This window comes from Oryctolagus cuniculus, chromosome 13 (genome assembly GCF_964237555.1).
Source record: "Oryctolagus cuniculus chromosome 13, mOryCun1.1, whole genome shotgun sequence".
Lineage (NCBI taxonomy): Eukaryota > Metazoa > Chordata > Mammalia > Lagomorpha > Leporidae > Oryctolagus > Oryctolagus cuniculus.
Window position 1 is genome coordinate 49,914,322 of NC_091444.1, and position 14,684 is coordinate 49,929,005.

At 55.9% G+C, this 14,684-nt stretch overlaps 1 protein-coding gene across 2 annotated transcripts in view; it reads left to right on the forward strand.

The window, feature by feature from the left end:
* GALNT2 (polypeptide N-acetylgalactosaminyltransferase 2) overlaps nucleotides 1-14,684 on the forward strand; it is a 195,039-nt gene that overhangs the window by 170,705 nt on the left and 9,650 nt on the right. For both annotated transcript variants that reach the window (XM_002717390.5, XM_051820693.2), the window contains exons 7-13: nucleotides 650-771; nucleotides 2,599-2,686; nucleotides 5,366-5,453; nucleotides 6,558-6,661; nucleotides 8,153-8,279; nucleotides 12,621-12,713; nucleotides 12,939-13,022. In XM_002717390.5, the coding sequence (XP_002717436.2) occupies nucleotides 650-771; nucleotides 2,599-2,686; nucleotides 5,366-5,453; nucleotides 6,558-6,661; nucleotides 8,153-8,279; nucleotides 12,621-12,713; nucleotides 12,939-13,022 (706 nt within the window). The remainder of the gene's footprint in view (nucleotides 1-649; nucleotides 772-2,598; nucleotides 2,687-5,365; nucleotides 5,454-6,557; nucleotides 6,662-8,152; nucleotides 8,280-12,620; nucleotides 12,714-12,938; nucleotides 13,023-14,684) is intronic.

Consider the following 14,684-nt stretch of genomic DNA (forward strand, 5'->3'; position numbering starts at 1 on the left):
AAATCACGTGCCCTCACTGGTTGTGAGGCGCCACATTGTCTCCCTCCGCATAGCCCAGCAGTCAGCCAAAGCCGTCGGTGACAGTTTCCACGAATGAGTGTACTGTTTATAATAAAACTGTGCGTCAGAAGGAAAATGTGTGTTATTAACAGATCACAGATCCATAGTTTATATTTATAAGTTGACAGTATAGTGTAATTTTGCGTAAAAGCCAGACAACCAGGTTTCGCCATGTACGTTATTTGTCTGTGACGAGTCTTAGAAGGCAGACATTCGTGGCCTCTTGCTGATGTTGCCACCACGAAAGGCAGCACCATTAGCACTGGACATGTGTGGGGGACACCTCCGTGAGCCCAGTTATTCAGGAGAGTCTGTTGCTGTGCCAGAAGAAAAGTGGCTTTGAGCATGCCACGTGGGAGACTTCAGTCCACAAAGGCCTTTCTCGGAGGACAGCCGTTCCAAGGAAGCCGTCTTCCCGTCACCCGAGTAACTGCTGTTTTGAGAGCTCCTCCCAGAGCGCTGTCTTGGTGACCTCAGGGCAGTGTTGACCCTGCGCGCCAAGCTGGCGGTGAGCTGCCCTGCGGGCCGGGCCTGCTCTTCTCCCTGCCGCGGTCTCTCCCCTGATGCACTTCGCAACTCACACCCGCAGGCCTGATGCGCTCGCGAGTCCGCGGGGCCGATGCCGCCCAAGCCAAGGTCCTGACCTTCCTGGACAGCCACTGTGAGTGCAACGAGCACTGGCTGGAGCCGCTCCTGGAGAGGGTGGCAGAGGTGAGGCCCGGCGGGCCCAGCAGGTGGGAGGTGCCTGGGAGGGGCGGGGCGGGGGCCTGGGGGAGGCTGAGGGGCAGCGAGCTGCCTGTGGGTTTCTTGATGCCTTTGAGCGTTCCTTTGACCGCCTTGTTGGCTGGGGGAGTCTTCTGAGGAGGAGGAACGGTCACCAGGCAGCTGCGAGACAGAGTTGAGGGAGGCGGGTGGGAGCCCCTTTGTTACACCTAGGAGCCTCTGCCTTCTTGGCCTGCAGCTCTGCATCCAACTCCTGCCTTCTGATGCCCGTGTCTGAGGGGGGAGCGGGGCGGGGAGGGGGAGGAGTGTGGGCGCCGCCCCTCCACGGCCTGTGAGGAGGGGTCAGCCCAGCCTGCCCCAGGTTCCTGGGGAGAATGCAGGGTGATGACCACACCGTGGCCAGGTGCAGCTGCCGCTTCCTGCCTCCACTTCCTGCACCCTCTGCCTTTCTGGAAACATCACACCAGTGCCACATTTGGCCTTGGATTATTTCTCGTGCCTTCCACTGGTTTTATTGACTTTGCTTCCTTCCTACTAAGAAAGTGTTTCCTTGGGGGAGATAACAAGCTTAATGAAACTACTCCAGAAATGGAAAATGAGCACGGTCTTCCGCCTGCAGCATAGCAGGGGTAGCTGGCGGGCAGCGAGTCAGGAAATACTGAATAACCACAGGCTGCCAGTAATTGCGAGAATTCCTGTGCACCGCTCTTCACTGAACTGGAAGTCCATGCTAGGTGCTTTTGATATGAACCCTTTAGTGCAGGTAGCACCTCCATTTGACAGGTGGGATTTGGCGAACTTTCCTCACACATCCGGCCAGAGCAGGTTTCTCTGTCCCACGTCCCTCCCCACACCTGCATGGGAGAAGGACCCCTCTTGGCACCCATCCCTCCCACCACCGCCACCTCTCCCTCCACCAGGAAAGCAGAACCCACGTTCCTGTGCTCAGAGCAGCTTCACACGCCGCCCCTAAACCAGGGAGCACTGGGGCTGAGCCTGTTAATCCTCACTCATCCAAATCCTATCAAAAAGAGACGTAAAGTGTGCTTGACTCCAGCACCAGGCCAGGGTGGGCCAGGCCAGGCGGATTTCATCCTCCTGGCTTTTCCCTGTAATGGCCACCTAAGAGGCGCTGGCACTTGATGATGTTCTCTTGGTTTGCTCCTTGAGGTATTGTGTTCTTAGCGCTGCTGATTGCGCTGCTGAGTTGTTTTCCTTTCTTCTGGCTAACGGGGGTTCTGTGAATGGCTGCAGGAAAGCAGTCGCTCTTTGTTGACTGTCAGCACGAGGCAGAGTTGCAGTGTCTCTCACCTGCATCAGTCATTCAGATTTAAAGAGGTCCCAGAAGCCTGTTCAGAAACTTACGAGATGATAATGGGGTAGCACAGAGACATGGCTCCATCGCAGGGGGAGATCCCTTCTTGGGAGAATCACAGCTGAGGCAGATTTAGAATCTGGAATTCTCTGGTTGATTTGGTTTACCTTCTGCAATAATACTGACTGTCTGTCTGTCTGTCTCTCTCTCTCTCTCTCTCACACACACACACACACTCTCCACATTTCGCCATAGAAGTACATTCCTGATCTTGTCGTGTGGCTGTTTTAGCCGTGGGCCTATTCCTAAGGCTGACTACAGCTCACAGCCTGATAACAGCCGAGCTCCGCCTGTGTAGGGGTGAAATCTGTGAAATGGGGAGGTGGGCACCCGCCCTGGCGCAGGGTGATGGCGCTGAGGGTGTGCCCCGTCGTGACTGCCTCGCGGGAACACTTCGGGTGGGGTTGCCCATTCTCACCTCGTCTGCATCCGCATTGCAGGACAGGACTCGGGTCGTGTCTCCCATCATCGACGTCATTAACATGGACAACTTCCAGTACGTGGGGGCGTCTGCCGACCTGAAGGGCGGTAGGTGTCCGTCGCCGTGCACCTGCCCAGCGCGTGCGGTCTCCCTCCCAGTGCAGGAGCGGGGTGACGGCAGAGCTTCCACCACAGTGAGCGTGCTCCCAGTGCAGAGCGTGTGTGTGCTTAGCAAGTCGGGCTTCGCAAGGAGACCGAGAAACAGCAGGGCTTCCCTACAGAGCTTCCTGTTCTGTTGCACCCTATCTCCTTGTTCTCCCATTGCACCTCTGCCCCGCAGAGCTGAGGCTTCGCGGAGCGGGAGGGCTGGAGCCTACCTGTGCCTCCTCTCTCCCCAGCCCTCTTGCGTGAGCCCCACGCCCCCAGAGGGAGACCAGGTGCGGTGACAGCTCCCCATCACCACCCAGCCCTGTGGTTCCTGCCCCTTGTGTGTGCCGTGACCCTGGGCCACCTCGTGTTTGAACGACTCTGGGTCCTCACGTCCTCCATGTGTGACCCTGCACATTCGCCACCTGCAGAGCCCCGGGAGCCATTTGTCCAAAGTGCCCCTGCCGCCTCATCAAAAGTATCACAGGCCCCAAACAGCCTTGGCCTGTGTGGGCTGTGTATGTCCACCTTGGTGACTGTCCCTCAGCCTGTGGCCAGCTGCAGACCCCACCGTGCGCGTGTAGGCCATGAGGTCTCCCTTTAAATATCAAAGGCAAGAGTTGGGACTCGAATCTGCACTCCAGTGTAGGGTGCAGGCATCCCAGGCAGCAGCATGATCCACTGCACCACAGTGTCCTCTCGGTAGAAAAAACATCAGGCCCCTACTGAGAAACCAGGATGCTAGGACTGCTTTGTGAGACGGGACTTCAGCCCCACCTGCCTCTTACAGGCCTTGTCATTGTGGGTGGGCTGTTTTCCTCTGCTCCTCAGTTTTTCCACCTGAGAAATGGTACAATAACCCTGCAAGCCACTGAGGCTTGTAGAGGGACTCAGGTAGCCCGCATGAAGACAGCACTGCATTGGCATTTGCTGCAATTGGATGTGACCAAGCAGCCCCCTTCCCAGGGACACCAAGAGGGTGGCGTGCTTGGGGGGATGGGGGTGCTGTATTGAAGTTGGGAAAGATAGACCTCAGGACCGATTGATAGCCCAGGGTAAGAAGTAGAGTGTTTGGGCTTTAAAATTTAAGGACAGACCCCATAGATACCAGAGGGCTTGCATGTTCAAGGCAGCTCTTTCTCCCAAGTACTTAGAGGAGCTATCTCAGGGCCTGTGCTTCTCCCAGCGTAGCTGCCCAGGTCCGAGCAGGTACAAGGACAGTGGGGCACTTGGAGAGCGGTTGCAAGCCTTCTGCTGGGTCTGAAGAATGGGGCCAGAATCACTGGTAGAGCATCGTGAAAAAAAAATCAGGGATGACGTGCCTAGCGGACTTTTAATCTAATACAGCTTGTCCGTTTGGTCCAGATTCATAGGACACATAATAAGAATCACAGACATAAAAAGTAAAAGGTAATGGCATGCTGATTATTCATAGTCTCTGTTAGAGAAACGGCCAGGACGCGACTTTTTCTGGTTTGCACGCGGTGCATTTGGGGCAGATTTGCATTTGTCTGCCTAAGGAGATGCTGGGGAGGGCCTGCGACGACTCCCTTCTGTGTGTTGCTGTCAGTGCCCTCTTGCTGAGCCTGCCCCCTACCCTGTTGAGAGACAGCTGAGAGATCTTTGTGTCCCAAAGCCTCTGGTCAGGCTTGCTGAGCTGGCCCAGGAGCCCTCGGCACGGAGGCCACCAGGGCAGACGAACCCTGAATTCCGAGCACGCAGATGAGAAATCAAACGTGGCCTTGCGAGAGCCCTGTTGACAAAACGCCGGCTGGCAGAGAGCTTAACCTGCTGGCGCAGGGCTGAAAGGTAGGTGGCCTGGAGTGATTAGGTTTGGCTGGAAGTGCAGCGGCTAGAGCCACAAGCTCCCTGAGAAGGGGGTCTCTGGATGTGCTTGGAGAGCCGCAGCAGGTGGAGCTCCGAGTGCTGCCGGTTCTCTGGGAAGCACAGAGGAGACCCTACTGCTGGGGCCCTGCAAACGCCCGAAACCAAGACTGGGTCCAGACCCTGAGTGGTCTGTGGGCCCTAAAACTGAAACAGGGCAGGTGCCAAATTTTTGTTTGTCCAGTTTGGCGACTCCCCCCCGCTCGTTTTCATCTGAGAGTTTTCACATGTCTTCCTTGTCCCCACCCTGTTCTTGCCACAAAGACAATTTCTCGTGCAAGTGAGAGAGACTGCCAAGATCAAGTTTGCCGACCCAGGGAACCCATGACCCCTGTGCCCTCTGCTGCATTCCCATTGCAGGGCAGCACTGGAGGAGGTGGCCAGCGGTCTTCTTGGTCACTCTTTCCTTTGCCTTCTTAGAGCCCTTGGATGTGCAGTGGTGCTCCAGCACACACCCCGGCGCTCTGTGCATGCTACATTTTTGCTTCTGCACCTGGATATCAGAAAAGGCCCACCCTGATTTTCTTTCTGGGGGCTGGCAGGGTGAAGATTTTAATGGACGCCTTACCCACCCACCTCTCTCCCCCAACACCACCTCTCAGGTGCTGACTGTCTCCTTCATATCCTCTCCATCTTTTTGCTTCATTTTGGTTTTCAATCAGCCTCATCCAGACGCCGAATGTTTTCCACTGGGGCGGGCTGGGTGGCAGGAGCCAGCCCCTTGTCAGCACCCTGCTTTCTCTTCCCGGCCGGCAGGTTTTGATTGGAACTTGGTGTTCAAGTGGGATTACATGACACCTGAACAGAGAAGGTCCCGGCAAGGAAACCCTGTTGCCCCCATAAAGTAAGTGCTGGCCGGCCCCTGGGGAGCCCCTTGCAGGTGAGAGCTGCCTCTGGCCCTGCTGCAGGGCCTGTGTTACCTGGAGACCTAGCCAGGCCCTTCACCTCCTGCCCTGCCATCTTCTGTCATCTTAGCTCACAGACAGGTACCTGTGCACCAGATCATAGAGTAATGTCCGCTGAGGTATCTTTTTCCCAGGTGAAGTCTGGTGGATATTTATGAGGCAAATCTGCCAGTTCTGTGTGTCCCTTCTTGTTTGATGTATGGTTCCTGTAGCAGAATAGGGGCCCCAGGTTGATCTCAGGGACTTCCTGGAAGAGGGGACAGTGGGCCAGCGTGGGTCCTGCTGCCGCCTCCCCTTCCTGGTCACTCCCCCAACCCCCAGGCAGGTGTCAACTCCTCGTGGGCCCACAGACCAGCTCCCGTGTGCTCCGAGACTTCCAGGCTGCACAGGGGATCCTGGCTGGGAGTTGGGATCGCCTTCTCAGGCTGAGAGGGCACGGGGGACACCCAGTTCATGCAGATGGCTCCTGCCAAGCACCAAACCCTGAAAGACGTTGCCTGGCACTTCACCGCTTAGAGCCACCAGCACTCCCCACTCAATTCTCGTAGTATCTGCCCTGGGAACCAAGTCGGGGGCTCAGAAACGCCCCAGGGTGCACTCCTGCCCAGGGCCGGGTCCCCCCTTAGGGAGGAGAAGGCCGACCCGTGACAGTGACTATTGGAACTGATGCTTCCAAGCACCTCCTGAGTGTGCTAGGAGCCGTGTGTGTGTGTGTGTGTGTGTGTGAGTGTGATTTTTGGTAGTTTCTTTAATTACCCTATAAGGGGACTGAGACATAAAAAGGCAGAGTCCCAGAGTCAGCAAGAGGTCCCAGCGGCCACAGTGAGGCCCTCCCAGGGGAGGTTCAGGCCAGCCCCGGGCACTGTGGGACAGCTCAGGCAAAGCCAGGGGGAGACACTGAAGGCAGAAATAGTGAGGCAGACAGAGGCACCCAGGGCTCAGGGCCTGGAACAAGGCCATGTGCAGCGTCCTGGAGGTCAGCTGGGGCTTGGCTTTGGCGAAGGGTGCGACCGTCTCTTCCCCCTCTCTTCCTGCCTCTCCAGAACACCCATGATTGCCGGTGGGCTGTTCGTGATGGACAAGTTCTACTTCGAGGAGCTGGGGAAGTACGACATGATGATGGACGTGTGGGGTGGAGAGAACCTGGGTACGTATCCCGCTCGTGGCGGGCAGCTAGGGCAGGGCAGGGTGCGTGGGGAGGAGAACTTTAGAAGACCTCCGTGTGTGCACACAGCACCCACACACTCCTGGGAGCGCCTTGCGTCAGTCACAGAACGTGTGCCTGTTTGTTAGCACACAGCATGCCAGAAGACAGAGAAAGTCCTTAAAGGGAGAGGCCGAGGATCCAGGGATTTGGAATGCAGACCTGCAGGGATGAGGGAAACAACCCTGGTGCCTCCAGCCAGGCAGAGCGAGAGTGAGCTGTTGGAGGCTGGGGGTGGACTGTATTGTAATCTGGGAAGTCAGACTGGGTGGAGGAGGCCTTGGCAATTAACCCCTTCGTGATGATTTTCATGAATGGCTCTAATGTGGCCTAATTTCTTTTTTAATAACCATGGACCTCATTTCTACCCAGGTTTAGGAGCAATGAAATGTTACAGACTGTAGTCTACAAAGGTAGCTCCCTCCTTTTCACTGCGTGAAAGACAGGAGGACGCTCGTATTTTGTCTGCTTGGTTCGTTTTTTTCAGGGCTCGTGATTTCTTTTGGCTTGTTTCTCGGGAAGCCTTGACTTTCGGGTCCTGAGCCGCCCCTCCTGTCTGTTGAACGATGTTCAATGGCTTTTATCCTTGGGGGAGGGAATCCCGGGGGGACAGGGGGGAAACTGAGGCCCCTTGTCATTCTGAGAACTTTTTACTTACAACAGAGGCCATGGTCATTTTTTTATTTTGTCTCAAATCAAAGACTGGGCCACCTGTTACTTTGTCCATTCTTCTTCTTCTTCTTCTTCTTCTTCTTCTTTTTTTTTTTTTTAGAGAGAGAATTATTTTATTTATTTGAAAGAGTTACAGAAAGAGGTCTTCCATTTCACTGGTTCAATCCCCAAATGACCGCAACGGCCAGAGCTGAGCTCATCTGAAGCCAGGAGCCAGGAGCTTCTTCTGGGACTCCCACATGGGTGCAGGGACCCAAGGACTTGGGCCATCTTCTACTGCTTTCCCAGGCCATAGCAGAGAGCTGGATCGGAAGTGCAGTAGCCGGGACTTGAACCAGCGCTCATATGGGAAGTCAGCGCTGCAGGCTGGGGCTTAACTCACTGCACCACAGCGCCAGCCCCGACTTTCTCCATTATTCTAAGGTGTCACAGTCAGAGGTGGTGTCTCTGCTCCAGAGGCCCTTTGCCTGGAAGCTGCTTTAGGCTGTGTCACGGCACTCTTTAAGGGCTTTTGGTGACGCACTGCCCTCTAGGCAGGGTTTGGGTTGAAGAAGGCATTTGGACAGGAAAGGCCTTGGAATTTTTAACCCCCGGGAGAGAGTTCTGCATTACCCTGAAGATCCAAGGTGTGCCGGATATGCCCCCTGTGGACAGCTCTGGACCATACCCTGGAAGGAGCCAGTCCCTTAGCAGGTCCCCACGGGCCGGTGCAGAGCTGCCCCCCGACTCTCTGGGTCACCTGTGTCTCCTCCACCATCCCAGAGATCTCGTTCCGCGTGTGGCAGTGCGGTGGCAGCCTGGAGATCATCCCGTGCAGCCGCGTGGGACACGTGTTCCGGAAGCAGCACCCCTACACGTTCCCGGGCGGCAGCGGCACCGTCTTCGCGCGGTGAGTAGTGAAGGGGTGAGCAGGGACCGGGACGCGACTGCCTGCCTCTGAGACAGGCCTGGACCTCAGGCCGTGTGGGAACAGGTGTCCTTTAACAGGAGTGCTGTGTTCGTACAACAGATTGCACTCACAGTTAAGGGGAGCAGGCTGTTGACGCGGTCGTACGGGCCCCTCTCCAGGGCACTGCGGTGAGTCTCTAGTGACAGTGAGCAGTAGCAGCCAAGGCTGGGGTTGGGGAGACTGACGGGAGGGGGCAGTTCCAGAGCATTTGGGGGGCAGCTCTGTTCCATCTGCGGATCTTCCATCCACTGGTTCACTCCCCAGATGGCTGCAACAGACTGGGCTGGGCTAGGCTGCTCTCCCACATAGGTGGCAGGGGCCCTAGCCCTGGGCCATCTTCTGCTGCCTCCCCAAGTGCATTAGCAAGGAGCTGGATTGGAACCGGAGCAGCGAGGACACAACCTGGCCCTCCAGAATGGGATGGTGGCATCACAGGTTGTGGCTTAACCCACGGCACCATAAGCCATCCCAAGGGAAGAACAGTTTATGTATTTACTACCCAAGGCACAGTTAAAGATTATATAGCCTTGGACTGTTGGAGCAGTATACCACGGAGTGGGTGATTTAGAAGGAACAGAAGCGTACACAGCTCTGGAGACTGGAACGTGCAGTGTGGAGGTGCGGGCACCTGACGAAGGCCACCCTGCTGCACCTCAGGGCGGAAAGGGTGAGAGAGGACAAGCGGCAGCCAGCCTGCCCTTCTCCGTGGTACCCGCTCCACCTTTGAGAGCGGGGCCCGCACGCCTAACCACCTCCTAACACTGGCAGTTTGTTATCACAGCCGCTGCATTTCAGCCTGAGTTTCAGCTCTCAAACTATGGCAGATATTAAAATCAAGTCATACCCAGAGAGACCGTGACATGTGGATAGAATTCATGATAGAACATAGGCAGGTTTTCGAAAACGCGACGAACTTTCTGGAGAAGAATCGCAGATGGCCATTCCATCACATCAGATTTTTTTCCTAGGGAATTCTTTTGGTTGCTAAAGATAGAACAGTGTACAAGTCCGACCTTGGGGAGGTTCCCTTTTCCCAGGGGTCAACAGTGAAACACACAGCAAAGGACATGGTTTCAAAGACTGACCTACCGCAGGCTGTGAGGAAGAAAGTGCGTAGACCTGGACAGGCAGGGGCGCGAGCTCGTGGAGGGGCCGAGGAGCAGGTGTGAGAGCTTAGACCTGGCAGTAGTGAGGGTCCCTGCAGCAGAGGCAGGTCCAGGCTGCTGACACAAGGGGCAGGTTGGCACGTCCACACCCCAGGACTACAAGGAAGCCAAGGTGACAGGAGCCCAGGGAACGAGGGGACAGTGGGCAGGTGTGGGAAGAGTTAGGCAGGCCTGAGGCTGCACCCCTGAGGTCTTGGGAAACCTTGGATGTTGTTTGATGGCACAGGGAAGCCATTGGGGGTTTTAAACAGGGGCCTGACTTCTCTGCTTAAAGCCTCAGAAAGGTCCTGCTGGGCGGAGGTGCTAGGAGAAGACACCATGATAAAGCAGTGGTGCCTATGCCTGTTCTACCAGGGGGCCTCTGAGCCCTGTTACGGTAGCCCAGGCCACAGAGGGGGCTCCTGGAGCAGGTATATGACAACAGAGTTGGGACCAGCACCCATCCCTGTGATTACTCATGGATGGCAGAGACCAGGGAGGTGGAACAAGGAATTAAGGGTCACACCCAGGTGTTTGTCACACAGGTGCTGATGGGGTGCCCTCCTCAAATGGGAAAGCTTTGGGGTGGAGAATGGGGATGATTACTAACTTATCTTTTTCATGTATTGATTGATTTATTTGAAAGGCAGAATGACAGGGAGAGGGAGAGACAGAAAGAGTGATCTCTTCCATCCCCTGGTTCACTCCCCCAAATGCCCACAACAGTCATTGCGGGGCCTGGCCAAAGCCAGGATCCAGTAACTCCATCTGAGTCTCCCACATGGATGGGCTGGACCCCAGTACTTGAGCCATTACCTGCTGCATCCCAGGTGTTCCTGTATTTGTCACATCAAGAAGACTGCGGTATAATAGGTGTCGAGTTAATACCCCAGTGAATGAACAAGCGAAACCAGCACTAAGTAGCACATGAAGCTCGTGCTTTGAGGCTGCCTTGATCATCTTTCTCTAGTCAGTAGACAGAATAGGTTGTTTTGCATTTAGTGATTAATTAAGAAATGACTTAATCATTGAAGGACTTAAGCAATTGCAAAACACTGTGTGGCTAGAATTCACAAAACCTTTAAACTGTTAGGGCTGCAAGGGACCTGGAGCAGCGTCCTTGAACCGAATCCAGCATCCTCCTGCTGGAGAAAGCCCGTGCCAGAGGGCTGTAGTCACACCTCGGGAGAGCACAGGTTAAGGCAGGGTCACTCAGCAAGACCCCAGGGTGCCTCTCGGAGTATGGAATGGCTCTCCTGAGAAATAACCCTTGAGAACCAGTGTCCCCAGCACTCCCAGTACTCATGGTTATATTTATGTGTTTTCTCATAGAGAGAAAGCAAGAAATTACTGGTCTCATGGTTAAACCACATTGTGCCCTGGTACTTTTGTAATCTGATGTCTCAGCCTCTCAGTCTCTCTCCCTCGCTCCCTTGCTCTGTCCCCTCCCTCCCCCACCACGTATCCACTCTGTGTTGGCCTGTAGTCTGTCTGTTTTTCATCCAACATTGAGTCAAGGACGTTGTAAGACGTACACCTGCAGTTTTTGTGACCACAGAGCTCACCTGACGCTCATTTATTTGATCACTTCCCTGTGTGTTTGGCCACATGTGTTTCTGATTTCTGATTTTTTTTTTTTTTTTTTTTTTTTGCCATTATGAACAGTGCTGAAGTGAGCATATTTTCACATATATTTTCACTCCCGGTGGATTATTTCCTTGAGGTAAATTTCTGGAAGTGAAACTGCTGGGTCAGAGCATCCGTGCATGCGTATTGTCTTGCCTGTCTCCTCAGTGGCGTTCTGACCGTCCATGGCCCACTTCAGTAAGAGGAAGAAGATGCACACGTCACTTTATAGGAAAGATAGCGGCCTCTCACAGAAATCACGTTCATTGGTCTAGCTCCGATCATTTGAAGGGCTCGCCATTCAAGGGTGCTGCTGGGAGAGCAGAGGGCACGTCGCCTCCCCAGCGTATTTATTGTGCAAGAACAGCATGTCCCACGTGAGGGTTCACCGTACGCCTTCCTCAGAAGTGGGTTCAGGACAGGAGAGCAAAGAGGGTCGCTGTGTTAACGCTGCTTCCCGGACGCTTTAAAAAGAACCATTGGCAGGGTATGCTGCTGACGGCTACCCAGCTCGGTAGCCTTTCATGTTTGTCCGACCTTCAACACTGATGTGTCCCAGGGCCCTGTTCATCGTGGCTCGGGGATCCCTCCGTGAGTGTGTGAGTTAGGGATGTGGCTCCGCTCCCTCCTAGGAAACCCCCGCTTTGCCTGTGCCCTCAAGCCGTAGGAACCCCAGGCATGGCCGTGACGCTCCCAGCCCCTCGTGCCACTGTCCCTAGGCTCTCAGCTCAGGGCTGCAGAAGACAACGCAATTTGAACAGCAGCTCTCATCTCATCTTAACTTCCCCCAGAGCTGCCTGGTGGTGGTAGCGCCATGGCCCTAGAGAGGCCAGAGAGACCAAGACTGGCCTTCTGTGGATGCGTAATTTGAATTGTCCCCAGGCGACTCTCTTTTGTCCTCCTGCGTGGTACAAGGCAAGCTGTTCTTTAAAACACCACCTGGGGGCCAACGCTGTGGCGTAGCAGATAAAGTCTGCACGCTGGCATCCCATGTGGGCCCCGCTTAGAGTCCCGGCTGCTGCGCTTCAGATCCAGCTCCCTGCTAACGTGCCTGGGAAAGCAGCTGAGGACGGCCCAAATGCCTGGGCCCCTGCACCCATCTGGGAGATTCAGAGGAAGCTTCTGGCTTCTCACCAGCCCAGCTTCGGTTGTTGTGGCCATTTGGGAAGTGAACCAGCAGATGAAAAATCTCTGTCTCTCTCTGTCTCTCCCTCTCTCTGTAACTCTGCCTTTCAAATAGTTAAATAAATCTTTAAAAACAAAGCAAAACTAAAAGTACCAGTCGGTACTGTGACACTGCCTTTGACTTCTGCTTTTTGATAGGCTCTGTGCAATGAAAGGTGAGAAAGCAGTCCTGCAGGCACCCAGAAACTGGGGCGGGGAGGGGGGCAGTGGCTCTCGCTGCCCCGTGCACCTGCAGGTGCCTCCCTTGGTCGTACTCTGAGCAGACAAGTGCACAGTGACGCTGTCAAAAAGCAGCTCACACCTCAAGATTCTGTTTTGTCTGTAGCAACACCCGCCGGGCGGCAGAGGTCTGGATGGACGAATACAAAAATTTCTATTACGCAGCCGTGCCTTCCGCCAGAAATGTTCCTTACGGGAAGTAAGTGCCCTGGGGCCCCGTGGCCAGAGCAGAACACGGCTGGTGGGGTGTCAGCCAGAGCCCCTGTGCAAGGCTGGGAGGGGGCGCCGGGCCCCGTGCCGGGACAGCGGGTACTACCCGACCTGCCCCGGCCCCGTTTGCATCGTGGGTTTTCAGATTTGGGGTGGAGAGCCTATCTGTTCATACGATTTGTAAAGGCCTCACCACCACCCCTCCCCTCCCCAGTATTCAGAGCAGACTGGAGCTTCGGAAGAAACTCAGCTGCAAGCCTTTCAAGTGGTACCTTGAAAACGTCTATCCGGAATTAAGGTAAGCGCCCAGGGACCCAGAGTTTTGCTTTGTAAGAGCTCAGAAGCAAAGATCAGAGGGACTGCGGAGGCAGGGAGAGGGGAGATGAAGGTCGAGCCTCGGAGGCAGGCCTGGAGCCAGGACTCTCAGCGAGAGCTCCCCTCCTTGGCCCATGGCCGTCCCCCGGCCTCTCTGGGACCGTCCTGCCCCCTCTCCTGCCGTTCCCCTTCCGGCCTTCATCACCCAGGAAGCAACCCCACGGTGTTATCTCACTTTAGGTCGTTCCCCACCAGTAAGAGGTCAAGCCAGGGGACCCAGGGGACGACTGCATCACAGGCTCTGCCGGTGCCAGAGGAGCGCTCCCTGCCACCTGCCTCTGTCTCTGCAGGCCAGGGGTCCTCGCCCGGGGGCCCCCTCCCGCCTTCTGTGTGTTTATAGCCTCAGGAGGCTGCAGGCTTGGGGCCCTGGGTTGGGGGGGGAGGGTGGGACAGCAAGAGACAGAAGGTAAAGCAGCCCCACTGCTCCCACCGCCTCCACGTTCAGAGCACCGCTGTACTGCCTGTGAACCAGCGGGGCTCCGGGCCCAGGGATGCCACCTCGGTGCCTCTTCCCTGGCTAGCTCTAGCACCGGCGCCCTGCCTGCTTCCCTCCGGCCCAGGGATTGATGATGGCGGAAGCCCTCCCCGGAGCTTTAGTTCTGCCCCAGGCCTGGGCTGTAAGCAAATGTGAGCCCCGCCCCATCCTGCGGAACCCCATCACCCCAGCTGAAGACTCACAAAGCTGCTCATTTGTGGGAGCCAGCAAAGCTCCAGCTTATTCAAGGGGCCCTCAGACAGGCTCTGCCTTAATGCAGCACATTTCTTACCCTCCACAGTCCCAGGGCACTTAAAGTGACTGCCCCATCTCTAGCAGGGGCGCTGTGAGCGCAGGAGTGGCCGCCGTCGCCGACGGTTGTTTGAGAGGTGGAGATGCATCTACCTGCGTCTCCTGGGAACCGTTTGCCGTGCTTTCAAAATGATAGATGAGCCGGCGGGCAGCCCACATCCCCCAGGACAGGGCAGCGGACAGCCTGTCCTCTCCCTCGGGTCCCCTCCATGGAGGACGGCTCTCCCCAGGGATTAGGAACAGTGCTTGTGGCCAGGACCAAGCCCTGTCACCCCAGCCCCACACACCTGGAAGGGCTTCTCAGCAGTAGATTTTAACCCCACCGGGCCCCCCTCTGTTTTGGCTGTCATGATCACCTGCGCCCTGGTGTGTGGGAGTGACGGTGAAAACTCCGAGTGGGGGTGGCCTCACGCCCTGCACCCACCCAGGACCACCTGGGAGGCACCTGGTGCAGCGGCTTTGCGCTTCTTGGAGGCCACGTACCGGGCTTGTCACTCTGTGGGGGGTTGCTTTATGGAGCACACACCTGCTTGCTCAGTGCCAGACAGAAGAGGCCTAGAGCAGGTCCTACCCAAATGAGCACACACGCGGGAACGTGGCGAGGGTTGGAGCTCGGGAGCAGGTCTCACTCAAAGCCGGTTGCTGTCCCCGCTCTGGTGCTGGCACTGACGCTCTCTTTGTAGCAGGTCACTCACAGCTTCCCCTGAACAGAGCGGAACATCCCAGGAGACAGGGGCCGCCCACCCTGATTTTCTCCATGGCTGTGAATGACTTCCATCCGACTAGCACTGAAGAGTT